Source organism: Diadema antillarum, unplaced genomic scaffold, assembly GCF_040938485.1.
Source record: "Diadema antillarum isolate AM-2024a unplaced genomic scaffold, OU_Dant_1.0 seq00002299_RagTag, whole genome shotgun sequence".
Classification (NCBI taxonomy): Eukaryota; Metazoa; Echinodermata; class Echinoidea; order Diadematoida; family Diadematidae; genus Diadema; species Diadema antillarum.
The window spans coordinates 7,561-23,345 of record NW_027272921.1 but is presented as its reverse complement, the minus strand read 5'-3'; the positions used below and the strand labels follow the sequence as shown (position 1 = coordinate 23,345).

The 15,785-nt window shown below is 38.0% G+C and overlaps 1 protein-coding gene across 1 annotated transcript in view; it reads left to right on the top strand.

Moving 5' to 3' along the window:
* LOC139714501 (dynein axonemal heavy chain 7-like) overlaps positions 1 to 12,747 on the top strand; it is a 136,827-nt gene extending 124,080 nt beyond the window's left edge. The window contains exons 69-75 of the mRNA XM_071626208.1: positions 229 to 366; positions 5,089 to 5,094; positions 8,607 to 8,837; positions 9,666 to 9,818; positions 10,487 to 10,664; positions 11,534 to 11,637; positions 12,541 to 12,747. Coding sequence (XP_071482309.1) covers positions 229 to 366; positions 5,089 to 5,094; positions 8,607 to 8,837; positions 9,666 to 9,818; positions 10,487 to 10,664; positions 11,534 to 11,637; positions 12,541 to 12,747 — 1,017 coding nt within the window. The remainder of the gene's footprint in view (positions 1 to 228; positions 367 to 5,088; positions 5,095 to 8,606; positions 8,838 to 9,665; positions 9,819 to 10,486; positions 10,665 to 11,533; positions 11,638 to 12,540) is intronic.
* Positions 12,748 to 15,785: the final 3,038 nt, after the last annotated feature.

The window sequence follows — 15,785 nt, the reverse complement described above, 5'->3', positions numbered from 1 at the left end:
CAGGTTAAAACAGTGTTTAACAATTCTCCACGTTTTAGGTCTTTGTAGGATATTTGATCAAATTGAGCTATCGATGTACTTAGTGTATCTGGGTTTTTATCAGACAAACAAAGATGTATAGGTGGGACTGAGAAGCTATTCTACTCACACTGACATACTCGTACTGTATCCATGGGTAGTACTGTTTATCTGTAGCAATAATCTTTCCAAACAACTTTCTCTGTGCAGTATGAGAGCTACCTCGAGTACACCCGAAACCTTCCCATCATCCCGCACCCGGAGATCTTCGGCATGCACGCCAACGCCGACATCACCAAGGACCAGTCGGAGACCAAGCTCCTCTTCAACAACATCCTTCTCACTCAGGTAAGACCCAGGGTCAGCGGTCATGAAACACTGTGCAGAATGGAGAAATGTATAAGTGCGCGTCACACTCATATCGGGTTCAGAGTCATTATTTTCGCGTGTCTTGAGTTTCGCGAATAGCACCGGACTCGGGAAATTCACGAAAATAAATATCTTGTGAAATATTCGGCGTAAACAGTATCACTGAGTAATAAGTATCATTGCTATCAGTGTTTTTGGAAACTACACATGCTATCTTTAACTAATGCTGGTCAAAAATGAGATTTTAGATAGAGATTTAGATGAGGGATGTTACAGAATTCAACTCGTGTGATGAGATCAATGATAAATTTTACGCTTCAAAGATATCTTGAAGCATAATTGGTAGAATGTTAGTATTACATGCTGAGTACTTTCCTGGGTCAGATGCATACACACCAACCTGGATGATTCTATAGTAACTTGTCATCTTTCAGTTTGCTTGCTATCATCACTTCCGCATCTTTCATTTCACTAGAGTCTTCAAAACTCTCCCCCTCTCTCTCTCTCTTTCTTTGAATCCTGATACAGTCATTTTTCAACACGACTCTTGTGCTCTTGCTCTCAAAATATCTAACCTCTTTGCTCAAAGACTTTATAAGTCTTGTACAGTCAAAGTATTTCACCTCTTTCCTCTTTATAATTCTTGTCCATTCAAAGTATTTAACCTCTTTGCTCTTTATAATTCTCGTACAGTCAAAATATTTAACCTCTTCGCTCTGTATGATTATCATATCTGAGTGCTGTCTGTCTCGATCAACTTTCTTATCTGAATCGTCCTCTCCCCATTTCACATCATGAAAATAACCCTCATGGCTCCTCCTTGACTGAAACCATATAATCTACATCCACCAAGTAATATCATGCTCTCACCAGCTATTTCCTTTGCTTCGTTCGCTCATCACTCATATAATAATCTGCTTTGTGTCTCCTCCTCCTCTCTCCTGTCTTCTACTCACCTCTCTTCACTCCTTCCTCTCGTCCTTCATGACATCATCATTTTGCTGTGACCTTCACCTCATGACCTTTAACCTCACCAAGGCCGAGACAGAGGGGCAGGTGGGTATATCTCTCATGACTAGCTACATTGTAGTTCTTCAAGCTCACTGTTCACTTTAGCTAATACACGTCAAAAAAGCTGCACACATTTTCGTTATACTCTGTTTGTACTTGTGTCTTTGATTACCCAAACCACATGATGGCTGTCTTTTCCTCGTTCTCTTTTTCATATTTACACTCAACTTTCTTATGGCATGCTTTTCGACATCATTCCTGTACTTCCCATATACTTTGTTTCCCTCTACTTTGAGAGACATGGATTTTTATAAAAATTCCTGGACATTGTAAAAAGAAAAAAAAGAATGTGGTAAATGTTCAATTTGTGTGTGACATCACTAAATGATTTTAATTTTTATGCCTCCGCAACGAAGTGGCCGGAGGCATTATGTTTTCGGGTCGTCCGTCCGTCCGTCCGTCCGTCCGTCCGTCCGTCCGTCCGTCCGTCCGTCCGTACGTCCGTACGTCCGTACGTCCGTCCGTCCCGTTTTGTTTTTGTCGATATCTCAAGAATCGTGTGGTGGTTTTACATCAAACTTGGTATGAGGGTATATCCTTGGGGGATAATACTTTGTGTGGATTTTAGGGTCACAGGGTCAAAGATCAAAGGTCACAGGTTATTTTGTGGAAAAATTTTTTGAAATTTCATGTTTTTCTCCATATCTCGCAAATGGTTCAAGGTATCTTCATGGAACTTAGTATATATGCTTGTACCGATGGGCAGTGATTATCTAGGAAAGTTGGGGGTCATGGGTCAAAGGTCAAGGTCAACTCCTCAAAATATCACTACTTTCCTTAAAATGCAATATGCCTGAAGGTTTTTTTTTTTAAACTTGATGTATGGCATGTATTACCCAATATATATTTTTGGGGAAGTTTCTTGCCGAAAGGTCAAAGGTCAAAAGGTAAAAGGTCAAGTGAAAGTGCTAAATTGCACTTTTTCCTCCATATCTCGAAAGTAACTCAAGGTATCATCATGAAACTTACATATTTATGCATGTTCAACCTAACAGTGATTATCTTTGGAACTGTGGGGTCAAAGGTCAAAGGCCAGGTTTAGATAATGCTATTTTCCCATTTGATACTGAAATTATACTTTTTCTCAATACCTTGAAAATTACTCAATGCATAAACTTATAAAAGGGTCAAAAGTCAAGTAAAAATCATCAGTTCCCCAAATACCTGCACTCTGACATTTTAATCATTCATCCAATTGAACCTAGTTCTAGGAAAGTGAACATTCAGCACATTTGTGTCAAACCTGTCATTTTAATATTTTGCCACTTGTGTGAAACTGTCATCACACATTGTCAAGACATTGTACTATAGACCTATTAGGAGAACCATGCATTATGGCGGAGGCATATCAGTAGCCGTAGCGATATATCTAGTTTGAAAATTCTGAACTTCTTTCATGCAATTTTTTGTTTTTGTTTTTTGGATATGATACGTTTGTAGAGGAAGTCAATATTTCATACGATAATTATGACACTATTTGGAGCAACAATTGAGCTTATGGAAAATCATAAGTATGATTTTAAAAGCTAAGGACGAGCAGCATGTGATACTAAATGAAAGAGTGGCAAACTGGAGTTTCAAAATAGCCTGAAAGTCGGCATATATATGTGATATCATTATTGTATCGTGGGTATTTCTCATTCTTCCTAACATTTTCACTAACATATTTTCTCTTTCTAAACTTTCTCCATTGCTGAATTTCCATTTGCCTCCTATGTTTCCGTTTCTACTAAACCTTAAGAATGGTGACAATCAACTCTTTCCCCAGGTATGAGTTGTGGTTAAAAATCAATGTGAAACATATATGCTGTCACTTGACTACACTACACACTCACATGTATCCATGAATTGTTCAGTTCTGTCAGAAGTTTGTTTCATGGATGATTTTCTCAGTGAGGCACAGTCACGTCTGCGGGAAGAGAATTGTTGCATTTTAATGTTTTGTGAGGACGTCACATGTAATCGAAATGAATAATTATATATAAATTTATGTACGTATCAAGCATTACCACAAAAATGGAAATATGTATTGTATTCACCGTCTGTTCTTAGCAATGTACAATGTATCTGCACAATATTTTGCTTTACACTGTCTACAGACAAGGGTATGATCTTTGTCATGAATTATATTTCCCAAATATAAGATCAGAGAGAAAAGAAAAACACTCTGTGATGACAGTTTTCATGGTTTTCAAGTTGAATGTTCAGCATACAGTGTAGCAGATCAAGCACCTTGTGTGGAACACCAAGAACCTTGTTTAGATACATTTCATGCGATGTGCCAATATACTTTTGCTTTAAAGATTGTCTTCCAAGGACTTTGGCTGTCATTCTACAGATGTATGGCTTTTAATAATGATATCCAATTATTGTAAACAGTGAAACCCCTTTTGGCCTTAATCAAATACAGTAGAATGCTATTCTCAATCTCCTCTCCATACAAATTTATTGATGTACATTGTATATGCTTTCATATATTTCCCAGAAGAATTAAAACACTTGCAAAAATAAACTCTTGCTTTAATGCAAAAACAGACCAAATAGCGAAATCATTTAAACTCGCCTGTAGCTACAGCAGAAGTATCTGTGTTGAAATGTACTTCAATTGCTCGTTTCTATATTAAAATGCAAAATCTTTTATCAAGGCATTCCAAAACACAAAGACACTTGACACATATCTGTAGGGTATTGAATCAAGAAAAGATGAAATCAGAAATTCCAGAACAAAAACATGACACAAATGATGTTTGTAAGGTATTAAAACAAGAGAAAAGAAAAATAGAATAGAAATTGGAAAATGGAGTTTTGCTACTCATACATTTGTATCTCTGTTTTTGATGGGACCTTGGTGTTTCGAAGCTGCACATGCGAGATATTCATAGGTACATCCGAATATACAAAGCACTCATTGCAGAAAAGTTACGCTCTCACATGGAATCAAAATTTGAATGTCATTTTATGTGATGTAAACTGCACGCCATGTCTGCAATTGGGGCCGTGCAACACCCTTGCTAGCCAAATGAAGCAGTCCTAGGTGTGCCTTGTTTGTGAATGACCTAACCTGGTATTGCTGATATGGAATAGTGTTCACAAATCCAAGCATCCTCTCGCTATGCAACATATTTATCAAACTGAATGTAAATATATACATGTATGGTTTGTTTGGCAGTTTAAAAGGTTCAGCAGTTTGTCTGTTTTGTTTTACTGAGATTCACCTCACTTTAAGAAGGTTACGAAAGTAATACATTTGTTTGTTTTGTTTTGCTTTTTAGTTGTTGTTTTCTGACAAATACGCAGATACATGTGTTTTGACTCACTCATAATCAAGTGCAGTATAAAGCAAAATGAAGAACCCCGTATGTGTCCATGAATGTTAGACTTTTAGTTGTAATGACTGCATCAAAACAAATAAGAAGACAATTCTTACTTTATGGAAATTAATGCATTATCATTTTTTCCACTTCCAACATGTTACCCTCCCATCCCCCATATGACACCCCACCCCCTTTCCCCCACCCCCGAATACACGGTGGTTCTTATGACACTGTGCTCTCCCGCCCACCCCCCCCCCCCCCCCCACCTACCGTTTGATGGATTCCCCACCCACCCAAACCCAAATCACATCAACAGGCACAGGTATTGTATGACACTTTGAATGTTTGTAATTTCTTTGGGGTGTGATCTATTACTCTTTCCTCCACTCCGGGGTGAAGAGCAAGAGACCCAATAAGTTTGTTGTCTCGCACGGTGATGGTCTTATTAATCCCCTGCACACATCTCGCACCGGAGGAAGCGTACTCCAAACCAGGAGGAGTCCGGAACTGGTTCTCCCTGAAGAGTTCATCCCATGTGCACTATTAGATAAGCTTTGAATGCACTTGTGTTCGTTATCACGGGAAGAGATAGAACAAATGCACAATGTCCAGCAAGATGTTGGAATTACACCTAGCAACACCAAATAGACGCCCTAACCTTTTTTGTTTTCTTTTTATTGTGTTATTTGTTTGTTTGTATTTTTGTTTGAAACTAGACATGCCTGCATTAATGTTTCTTTTTAATGAGTAAAGTGATAGATTACCGGTAATGATGTGCTTAGATGGTATTTTGAGTGTTCTAACACTGGTGATGGTGGTAGCTGGTAACAGCTAGCATTGTAATCCTAATTGTTTTCAGCTGTTAACCCGGTGTGTGTACTTAGTGGCGACATAACAGGATCCGAATATTACCGTTGCTTGGATCTCCACGAATCCTAGACTGCACCGTATCCAGATGAACGTCTGGTAATTGTTTGGGGACGTTGTGGATTGAACCATGTGTACACATATAATGCATGTTCTCACTTTAAGTGGAAGTTATCGCTTTTGTTCACCATAGCAAAGGGCAAGGTCGTTAATTAAACAGGGTGAACGTGCTGAAATAAGTGGTTCCTGATGTGAAATATTTCATCATGAATTATCTAATGCACATGCCATTGTTGTACATGTGCAACATATGAATATAATAATCATGTTTTTAGGCTCAAAGTTTTGTCTGCTGTTTGAGGAGGAACATGCCTTAAATAAGTTAAGATTAGGGCTGAGACAAACTGCTTAACTTGCTGCTGTACATTTAACACTACCCTCCCCCCCCCCCCCCCCCCAAGAAAAAAAAAAAATAAAAATGAAAATAAGAATAAAAATAAAAATGAAAATGAAAATAAAAATAAAAATAAATAAATAAATAAATACAAATGAATAAATAAAATAAGAATAAAAACATGAACTAAATGTTTGCTGAAAGAAAGTGTAGTTAAAAGGAGGGAGGAGAACTGGAGATGTAGAATGTTGTGTCATTTTTTTTTTCCTGAAGAAGGGGACATGAGATAGTGAATCCCTCGAGGAAGGAGATTTTAAAATAATCCCTCATCAAAACTATGCATTAGTGTACAAAACATATAGATCAAAGCCTCTGTGCAAAACTGTTTGGAGTGTGTATGCTCAATTTGATTACTGGTGGATGTGTGCACAGTGAGACACTGAAATATATGTGTTGTCTGAATAGAATAGAAACCAGTCAGCTCTGAATGAGGTGGACATCTCCCCTTGATTTTGCATGCCTATATTGATATCATCTTGCACTTTTGCAATTTGCACTTGTTATTTAATTCCACACAGATGACACCAATATGCATCTTAATGTAACACTACCTTAATTAGATTTTCAAGTACAAATGTACCGGTACATGCGCTAGCCTAACCCCAGCTTTTCCCCTTATCTTAATTTTAATCAATTTAGAAAGTTTGTGTTGGAAAGTTTTGAATTGCTGGATGATGCGAGTATCACATGAAAGAAAACATTTAATTCAGGAGACTCAACACAAGACTACAGTACAGATAAATGTTTAGTCACCATTTGCAATATTGTTTTTCAATTTTTTTATGGCAAATGACTTGTATGCCTTATTACATTCTATAAGAGTTTATATTCTTTTACACACTATCAGTCATTAGAAGAAGAAATTCAGACACACTGTGGTAAAATTAAACTTCTCTAAAATGTGTGCTTGATATTGGATATCTTATTTCACTCATTCTTAATTGGGCACATTTTTATGCATACATTTCATACTGACAGTAATTATGAAATGTGAAGTACTTGTAAATTGGTCAGAGTGACACAGTAAAATATATTCTGACTTCAATTTTCAGTGTAAATGCTTTTAACCTTCTTCCAAACAAGAACCAATGCTTATAGAAATGACTTGACAGAAAGGGTGATGTAAATAATTGACATAAAACATGTTTAATTATGTCTCCCAAGTTAATCTTTGGACTTCACTGTAAGTAAAACTGTTTACCCTGTAGCTACATGTATCTGAAGGATTTTTTTTCTGCAAATAAGGGCTGGCAGATACACTTACTGACTAATCTGTGTGTGAGAGGTTTGGCTTGGGATATATGTTGTACTAACCATTTTACGTTCCACAGTAGCATAACATGTGTGGACATAGAACTTAAATGAAGGCTGTGAGAGAGGTTTCATGGATTCATATTTTCTGGTGGCTTAAAGGGATCGTATAGTTTTGGTTGAGACCTAACTTCAGGTTTCTAACATTATTTGGTGAGATAATGAGAAACCTCTTATGAAATATGAAAGAGCATGTAATTCTATGAGGAATTCAACGTTTATTTGATGAAAATTGGTTTTGAAATGGCTGAGATATCCAAAAAAGAGCGATTCTAATAAAGTGTGGGACCCACGCTTTATTACGATCGCTTTGTTTTACTTTGTTTTTGGATGTTTCAGTCATTCCAAACCCGATTTTCATCAAATAAACTTTGAATTCCTCTTAAAATGGTATGTTCTGTACTATATCATAAGTGTTTTCTTGGTATCTTGCAAAAAGTTAAAAGCCCAATTCTCATCTCCACCAATACTGTACCATCCCTTTAAACCAGAAACTCGGGAGAAAAACAAAACAAAACATTTGTTACATGCAAATATCAAAATTCAGAACTCTTCCCAATGAGTTGCAGTATCATTGTGCTGAAGAGCATTCATATTTGACATCACAATTTCCTTTCCTGTTTTTGCAAAGCTGATATCAAAGGAAAGGCCACTTTCGGACTTGCCAACCAGTATTTGTAATTTTACTCTTGTCCATAATAGATGAAAGCAGTTATGGGCCATTCAAGTGCATTCAGAAGCAGGTCTGGAAAAAAAATAGAATAAAAACACTGCTTTATTCAAACAGGTTTACTCTGAAATTTTTATAGAGTGTGTCCCCAGCTGTGGTTGCTTTCATGCAGATGCGAAAAACATCTTTCTTTTTCATCATAGATTGTGGCAATATAAAAATTAAAGAGAGCAAAACAAGCAGATGAAAGATGCCCATAGTCAGAATGTTGCATTGCACAAACCTTGCAGCTTTGTACAAGCCAGAAGATACCCCCAACGGGACAAATAAACCAAACTAGTAGAAGGTAAAAAAGAAAGAAAAAACAAAAACAATCCTGGAAGAGTCTATTAGCTGTTTGCAGTATACCTGCGTGTGTACAGAAAGAATGAGAACTTGTGTTCTGGGAACAAGAACCTGTGTTCCAGACTGTAACCTTCTGTTACACTTCCTGGATACTGAATTATGATTTCGCTCTCCCTCATCTTTCCAGTCGCGGTCATCGGGAGGCGGCGCCAAGTCGAACGACGACATCGTCAAGGAGGTCGCGGCCGACATCCTGGCCAAGCTCCCCTCCCAGTTCGACATCGAGGCGGGTCTCCGCAAGTACCCGACGACGTACACCCAGAGCATGAACACCGTGCTCGTGCAGGAGATGGGTCGCTTCAACATCCTCCTCGCCGTCGTGCGTTCCAGCATCATCAACATTCAGAAGGCCATCAAGGTATGTATGCAAGTGGTCATACGGTATTAAATATTGAGATGACCAGACCACCAGGGGCCTGTTTCATACAGAGGTTTACAAGTACATTGTACTGTAAAGCTGTGCAGTAGTATTTGCTGTTGCCATGGAAGGAGCCGTGAAACAACCAATCGGTCATGAGGACTGAATGGTTTCTCCGGTAACTTCGAAGTATTGCAAATTGCAATATGTGTAAACATCTCTATGAAACGAGCCTGAGATAATCGGTCATTCCTGACCAGTTAAGATTTAGTCTGAAAACAAACACTAGTATTTGATGAAATTTGATGAAATTATTTGAAAATTTGATCAAAATCAGGTCAGGTAGTCATACAAGTCATGAGATGTAGGATATGATGCTTGAAGGAAATTTAGACTTTGACAAAGCCACAAATACAGAGCAGCACCTGGAACTGATTCATTGTGTAGAAAATGTTAGTCTGCTTCCAGTAATCCTATACCTAATCCATGCCACTTGTTTCAGACACAGTTCAGAGTTGTCTTGGGACTGATGAAATTTTGGAAATGAAATGCAGGATTCCAAACTTGGACAAAATTCGAATTAGAATGAACAAGTCGCAGGCGCTGTGCTGCAGGTCACTACACACAAACTTCCTTAAGTAGTTTCTGAAAGTCTTCCCGAGTGATGATAGCAGTTTTCAAGTCTTTTCAAGAGCGGAAATCTTTTGATTCCCTTTACGAGTGCTCGAAGATGTATCAATCTGTGATGCGTGAAAGTCAAGTTTCAACCTGCGAGTATCTCGTTACCATGGAAATGCCCTCATATCTCCTCCATATCTCTGTCTCCAGGGTTTGGTGGTGATGTCCTCTGAGCTGGAGGAGGTGGCCAACAGCATCCTGAAGGGCAAGATCCCCGGCATGTGGATGAAGAAGTCCTACCCATCCCTCAAGCCGCTGGGCAGCTATGTCAACGACTTCCTGGCGCGTCTGAAATTCCTCCAGGTAAGTGCTGGGCGAGATGCTTTCTTAACCCCTTTGAGGACAGACTGATTTTGCTATAACTCGCATTTCCAGTAGACTATTGCCCAAGTATACTCGGAACTCGTCCTCAACGGGTTAATGGTCTGGAAAAAAAAAAAAAACCTTGCCAAAACTAGGACTTTGAAGAGAAGATGTGATTTTTTGATGTAGACAGATTTGTGTCTTATAAAAGGATAATAGACTATGGATGAATGGTGTGTCTTGTAGGAAAATCAAGTTCTATTTGGTAGATGAAGGGAGTTGGGATCTCTCTGCTGTTTATTATGTTTTTGTGTGACAGGTGACAATGTTATATTGCATCTTTGGCCGGCAATATTTGCAACAACAACAAAAATGAAAAAAAAAATCCCAATGGCAGTCACCATAACAACACAAGAATTTGTTTAACACTATGTTCTGAAAATTGCCAGATCTTTTGTGCTGTTTTGCAGACACACACTAGATTTTCCAGATGTTGTCATATGCACAGGTATTATTGTACAGTCGTTTGTACATAATTTGATATGTTACCTCAAATGAACTGTATTTACTATCATTTACAATAATATCTCTCAGCCTCCTGTCCTGTTATGATAAGGGATGAAGTAAACATGGTAATGACCAACTGTACTCTTGTTGCCCCCATCCAGGACTGGTATGATGTTGGGCCACCCCCTGTCTTCTGGATGTCCGGTTTCTTCTTCACCCAAGCCTTCTTGACCGGTGCCCAGCAGAACTACGCCAGGAAGTACACCATCCCCATCGACCTGCTCGGCTATGACAGTGAGGTGCTGGATGACAAGAAGCCCTCCAATCCTCCAGAAGATGGTATGCATTTGGACTTTTATGTGGAAAGAGATGATGTGTTTATTGGGGGAGGTGAGGGGGGGGGGGGGATTTGGCTGAGTTGGTAATGCATCTGCCTCCCAATCCAAGTGACCCAGGTTTGATTCTGGAGTGTTGCTGAGCAATGTCGTGAGTAGTCATATCGTCCCCTGTAGTAAGAAGCAAAACACTCTGTTCCTTGGATGGGACATAAGATGGAGGTCCTGTGTGTGAGTTTGCCACGACTGTCACAAATATAAGGTCCAACTTCAATTATCGCCTAGTGAAGTGGTCCACCTACAAAGTAACTACCCACACACACAAAATTGGGTAAATGATACCAGCCACTTATGGTGTGCCCCAGTTGACTAGCAATAGTCAGCAATTGGTATCAACCATCCAAGCACGTGGTGCCATATGAGAAGGAGAAAAGACACATTCATTGAGTAGATTTTTCATTTGTTTCATTATTAATGATGTAGCAAAAAAAAAAAGAACAATACAGAAGACAGAAAATCCTGAGCAAGTATTCTTTAATACAAGACTTGCACTGTCTTCTCCAAAGAGAAAACCTAGAAAGGTTGTACATTGTGTGTTGTCTTGTTTTGTTCCCCTGCAATCTGTCTGCATGTCTGTTAGGTAACATGTCTAGCTCACAGTGCATCCTGCAAATACCACGTGGGTGGTGAAATTTACTTCTAGGAATGAGAAAAATGCCATTCATGTTGACCTTGTATAGCTGAACATAGTATGAAATTAGCAACATTTTGTGTCAATTCCTCTAAGAAAGGGTTTTGTTTTTTCATCACAAATGAATGACTTTCGATGCTAAGTATCATTTTTTGCCCCCCATTCTGTCCCCTTTCCAAAAGGTGTTTACATCAATGGATTGTTCATCGAAGGGGCCCGCTGGGATCGCAAGACACGTAAAGTGGGCGAGTCACACCCAAAGATTCTCCACGATGCCATGCCAGTGGTGAGTTTTCCGTCCTAGCACTCTACACTGTTATTGTACCCCCGCCTACACATAGTGTGAAGAGGGGTGCATACATGTAGATAGGAATCACTCTAATGTCGGACGGCCGAGTGGTCGGCTGGTTTGCTTGTTGCAGAATCTTGTGGATTGAACTACTCTCTTTAGATAGTTTTTGAGCAATTAGCCTAATTCTGCTGTTTTTCCAGGCAACAGTTACCCAGTAATAAACACATAAGGTTGGTACACGTAGTTATACCTTAAAGATTGCCTATTAATTTCCCCAGTTGATATTGAAATAATGCCCGTAAATATCACTGGTCAGTAATTTTTGACACCAACGATTGAGAAAAAAATGACAGTCAATCGTGAAAGTTATGACCTTACCTACTGTAAAAGTGGATATTTTCATGTGAGTAATCTTTCGCGCTTGGTCTGGTAAGATGAATTTCGCTTGTTTTTAAAACCGCAGGAATACGACATTAACTACTGGAATATATGATATGCAGTTTTTGCGCTAGCTTCTGGTTGTGCAATATGTGCAAAAATTTCCACTTTTACAGTATGACAATCCCACATCAGTAGTCATATCTCTGTGTTTTATACAATGTCCTGATTCTGCAAAAAAAAATTCAGTTGTGGAATAACCTAGTCAAGAATAATTTTGGCTGTGCAGCCCAGGCGATGTGTGTGCCTGTCTACTAATGCATGTGATAAAGAAGATGATAAAGATCAGCTTTTTTGGTGGGTATGGCGGCTGCTGTCATTGATGGTTGTTTGCAGCTCAATGCTCATTACTGCTGGTTATCGAAATGATGCTCTTGCTGTGAAAGAACAGAAGAGGTGATAACATTATTTCTCGCTTTCACCTTCTTTTCTTTGTGTTTCCTCTTTGTCATTTCCCAGATCTGGATGAAGCCCATGAAGCGGTCTGAGATCCCCGAGAAGAAGACGTACGAGGCACCCCTGTACAAGACCAGCGAGCGTCGCGGTACCCTCTCCACCACTGGCCACTCCACCAACTTCGTCCTCATGCTGAAGATCCCCACAGACAAGCCAGAGAGCCACTGGGTGGGGCGGGGTGTCGCCTTACTTTGCCAGCTGGACACATAAAACATATATCTCTCATCGCAAACATATCTAATTCATTTCCACGTATGGGATTATATTTGGACAGTGATAATGTAACATAATCCAAACACACAACTTGGAGATAAAAGTGAAAAATGAATGATTATCAACCTGTTCTTCAGGCTCAAGTAATTTTGTTATTTGAAAAAGATGAAAATGGATGGAGCAGGAATTGCCCAAAATGTGTAGGATGCATAAACTCAGATCGTATCGAAAGAGGCAGATATTTAACATTTGCATCTGCACACAATATATTTTCAAGTTGAGCCCAACAAATTTGTTCATATTTTCTAATATCTCAAACAGGGTTTTGAAAGTGACCATAAAAAAAAAAAAAAAGCCTTCTGTGCTCGTTTTACTGATTGTGATGGAAAGAGGGAAAATTACGATGATATTATTTATCAGCTCCACATCCTTAATTGTTCAATATTTATTGCCCTAGGATGATCTTGGTTATAACGTCATGATAGCGATGTGGACAATTTGGAATAACAGATTATGTCAAATGTGACTTATAACTGAAACAGAAATGCTATTAAAATTCTTGATGTGAACATGAACCTTGATTTTTTGTGTACAGATGTGTGTTTTTCAGTCATTATGATAAACTGTTTTCATCATCAAAATGAATATATTTATGTATAAACTTTTTGCATTTGTAAATGTTTATCTGAGTGGCATTGAAGTCAGTGGCAACTTATTGTATTGATGATGAATTTTGTTGTGCTTATGGACACCTTGTCAGCTGTCGCTACCTGAAAATCCCTTCGCTTCCATGAAAATGGTTCTATGAAATGTTATTCAGTGACCCCCATGACCATTATTGCTTCATACATTCGAATGTATTTGGGACAGCCTTGATTATATTTGCTGTGACAATAATTTTTGTAGTACAGTGGATTTTCCCAGCATCATTAGATGAAGAGCCTTTGATGAAGTAGTTTTAACAAGATACTTGTCTCACCCCTTGCAATGCACTTCAGTGCCTGTCAGAATGTCAGAAGTTGTCAATGTTATGGCCTTCTTGCTCTAAAGTGTGACATGTGTGATGACGATGTAGAAGTACATTGCAGCAACTGCTTGGTGCAACCGCTTGGTGCAAAAGAGAAGATGAGTATATATCAAAGTATTGTTTCTTTCTCTAACAGAAATTGAAAAGAGTATATCAAAAGTTATTATTTTTTTCTTGTTCTACAAGAAATAAAGAGGAGTATATCATGATATATTTTGTTTGGAACTGAAGAAAATAGAAAATTTAATGATCTAAGGTAGATTTACTGGGCAGTGGCATGTGATGTAAAGTATTAATTGAAGAAGTAATCATAGTGTGGAAGAACTTGGAATGATATGATACACAGTTGCTTGCGATAAAGAATGTATTCATTTTAATAAATATTTTATGGTAGAAATTGGAACAGAAGGACATACAATAAGTGTAGAATACCTAGATAAGATGCTGTAGTTAAATGTAGATGTGATTTATTGTATATAAACATACTGCCACCTGATTATCATCATTGCTCTTGTGTACCAATAATATTAGGAATTTATAAAAGCATTACACACTGCGAGAAAGCACTGATTATTAGTATGTTTTTGTAACATTCCAGGAACTTGTGACAAAGTTGCAGGCAGCACAGAAAAGATTTTGATGTTTAATAGTCTTCTATCATAAACTGTGTGTATATGCAACTTCGTGAAAAGATTGGCAGTTAATAAGTGCCAGTTTGATATTGACACTTATTTTTTTTTTCCATTTCTTGCACATTTGCCGTCCAAAATGGTCGATACCTTGAAATAAAGTATATGATTTGCAGCTTTGCATTTCCTGCAACATGGTGGGTTTATCTTCAGAACTAATAATACTTCAGGAGTTCTTTGCAGTTGTGAAAGTGTTGCAGTATGATATTCATGTAAATATTATTATGCAGTCTTAATTTGCAAATATGGAAAATGTGTATATTCTTGATGTGGTGTGAAAATAGTATGCATCTATGCTTTCTATGATTAACAAATGAAATTCTGATTAGCAAAACTCTGAAAAGTGTTATTCATTCTTCACTATATCCTCTAACAGGGTTTACACTTTAAAATGAAGGCACTATGTACTACTTTTATCGATGTCAACACAGAGTCAACCCAAAGAAGTTATCCTTTTTCCGTCCACATGGCCTTTAAGAATTGATAACATTATATATCTTTTTGTACATAGATTCATTGTCCTGTTCATTGTATGCAGTTTCAACTGACTCTATTTTTTGTGTAGCATTACTTGATCCCCAATAAAGTACCTGACTTGCACAGAAATTATTTAGTCTCGTCGTGGGTCTCAGTTCATCAAAATTCAAGATACACAATTCAATATCATTTAAAACAAAGATGATATGGTGATAATAATAATAATAATAATAATAATAATAATGATGATGATGATGATGATGATGATCATTGTTATTATTATTACGCAGAATGTAGATGCACAGACACTGCACAATACTTAGTAGACCATTTCAGTAATGTTTTCAAATTCTATTCATGCTTAATCAATTCACACAAGTTTCCCTTTAGAACCACAAAGTTTTACATAGGCTTGCCCCATCTAGCAACAACTAAGTAAATTCCTTCCTAAGCAATGAGAGAGAACAGGTAAGTGAAATGGTTTGTTACTAGCCTGTATGAAAAAAAACAACAACCATTCATGCATTGTAATGTAAATACAGCTACAACGTACGGGTATACATTCTATTGTAATAAACCTCTTGATGATATTCAGTGCTGGGTATGAAGGGGGAAGAAATTTGTGATGCTTTGAGAATGGATGTAGGTGTACAGGTGTTATACATGGCATTCATACAAGTAGTCAACATTAATCACAGTCACAACATAGAAACATTTAAGAATGTAGACATTAGGCAGACCAGTTACAGCATTTCCTTATACGTGTACAGTTGAACCTCTCGTATCCGGACAAGTCGGGACCGGGGCTCATCCGGATAAGGGATTTGGCCGGATACGGGAGA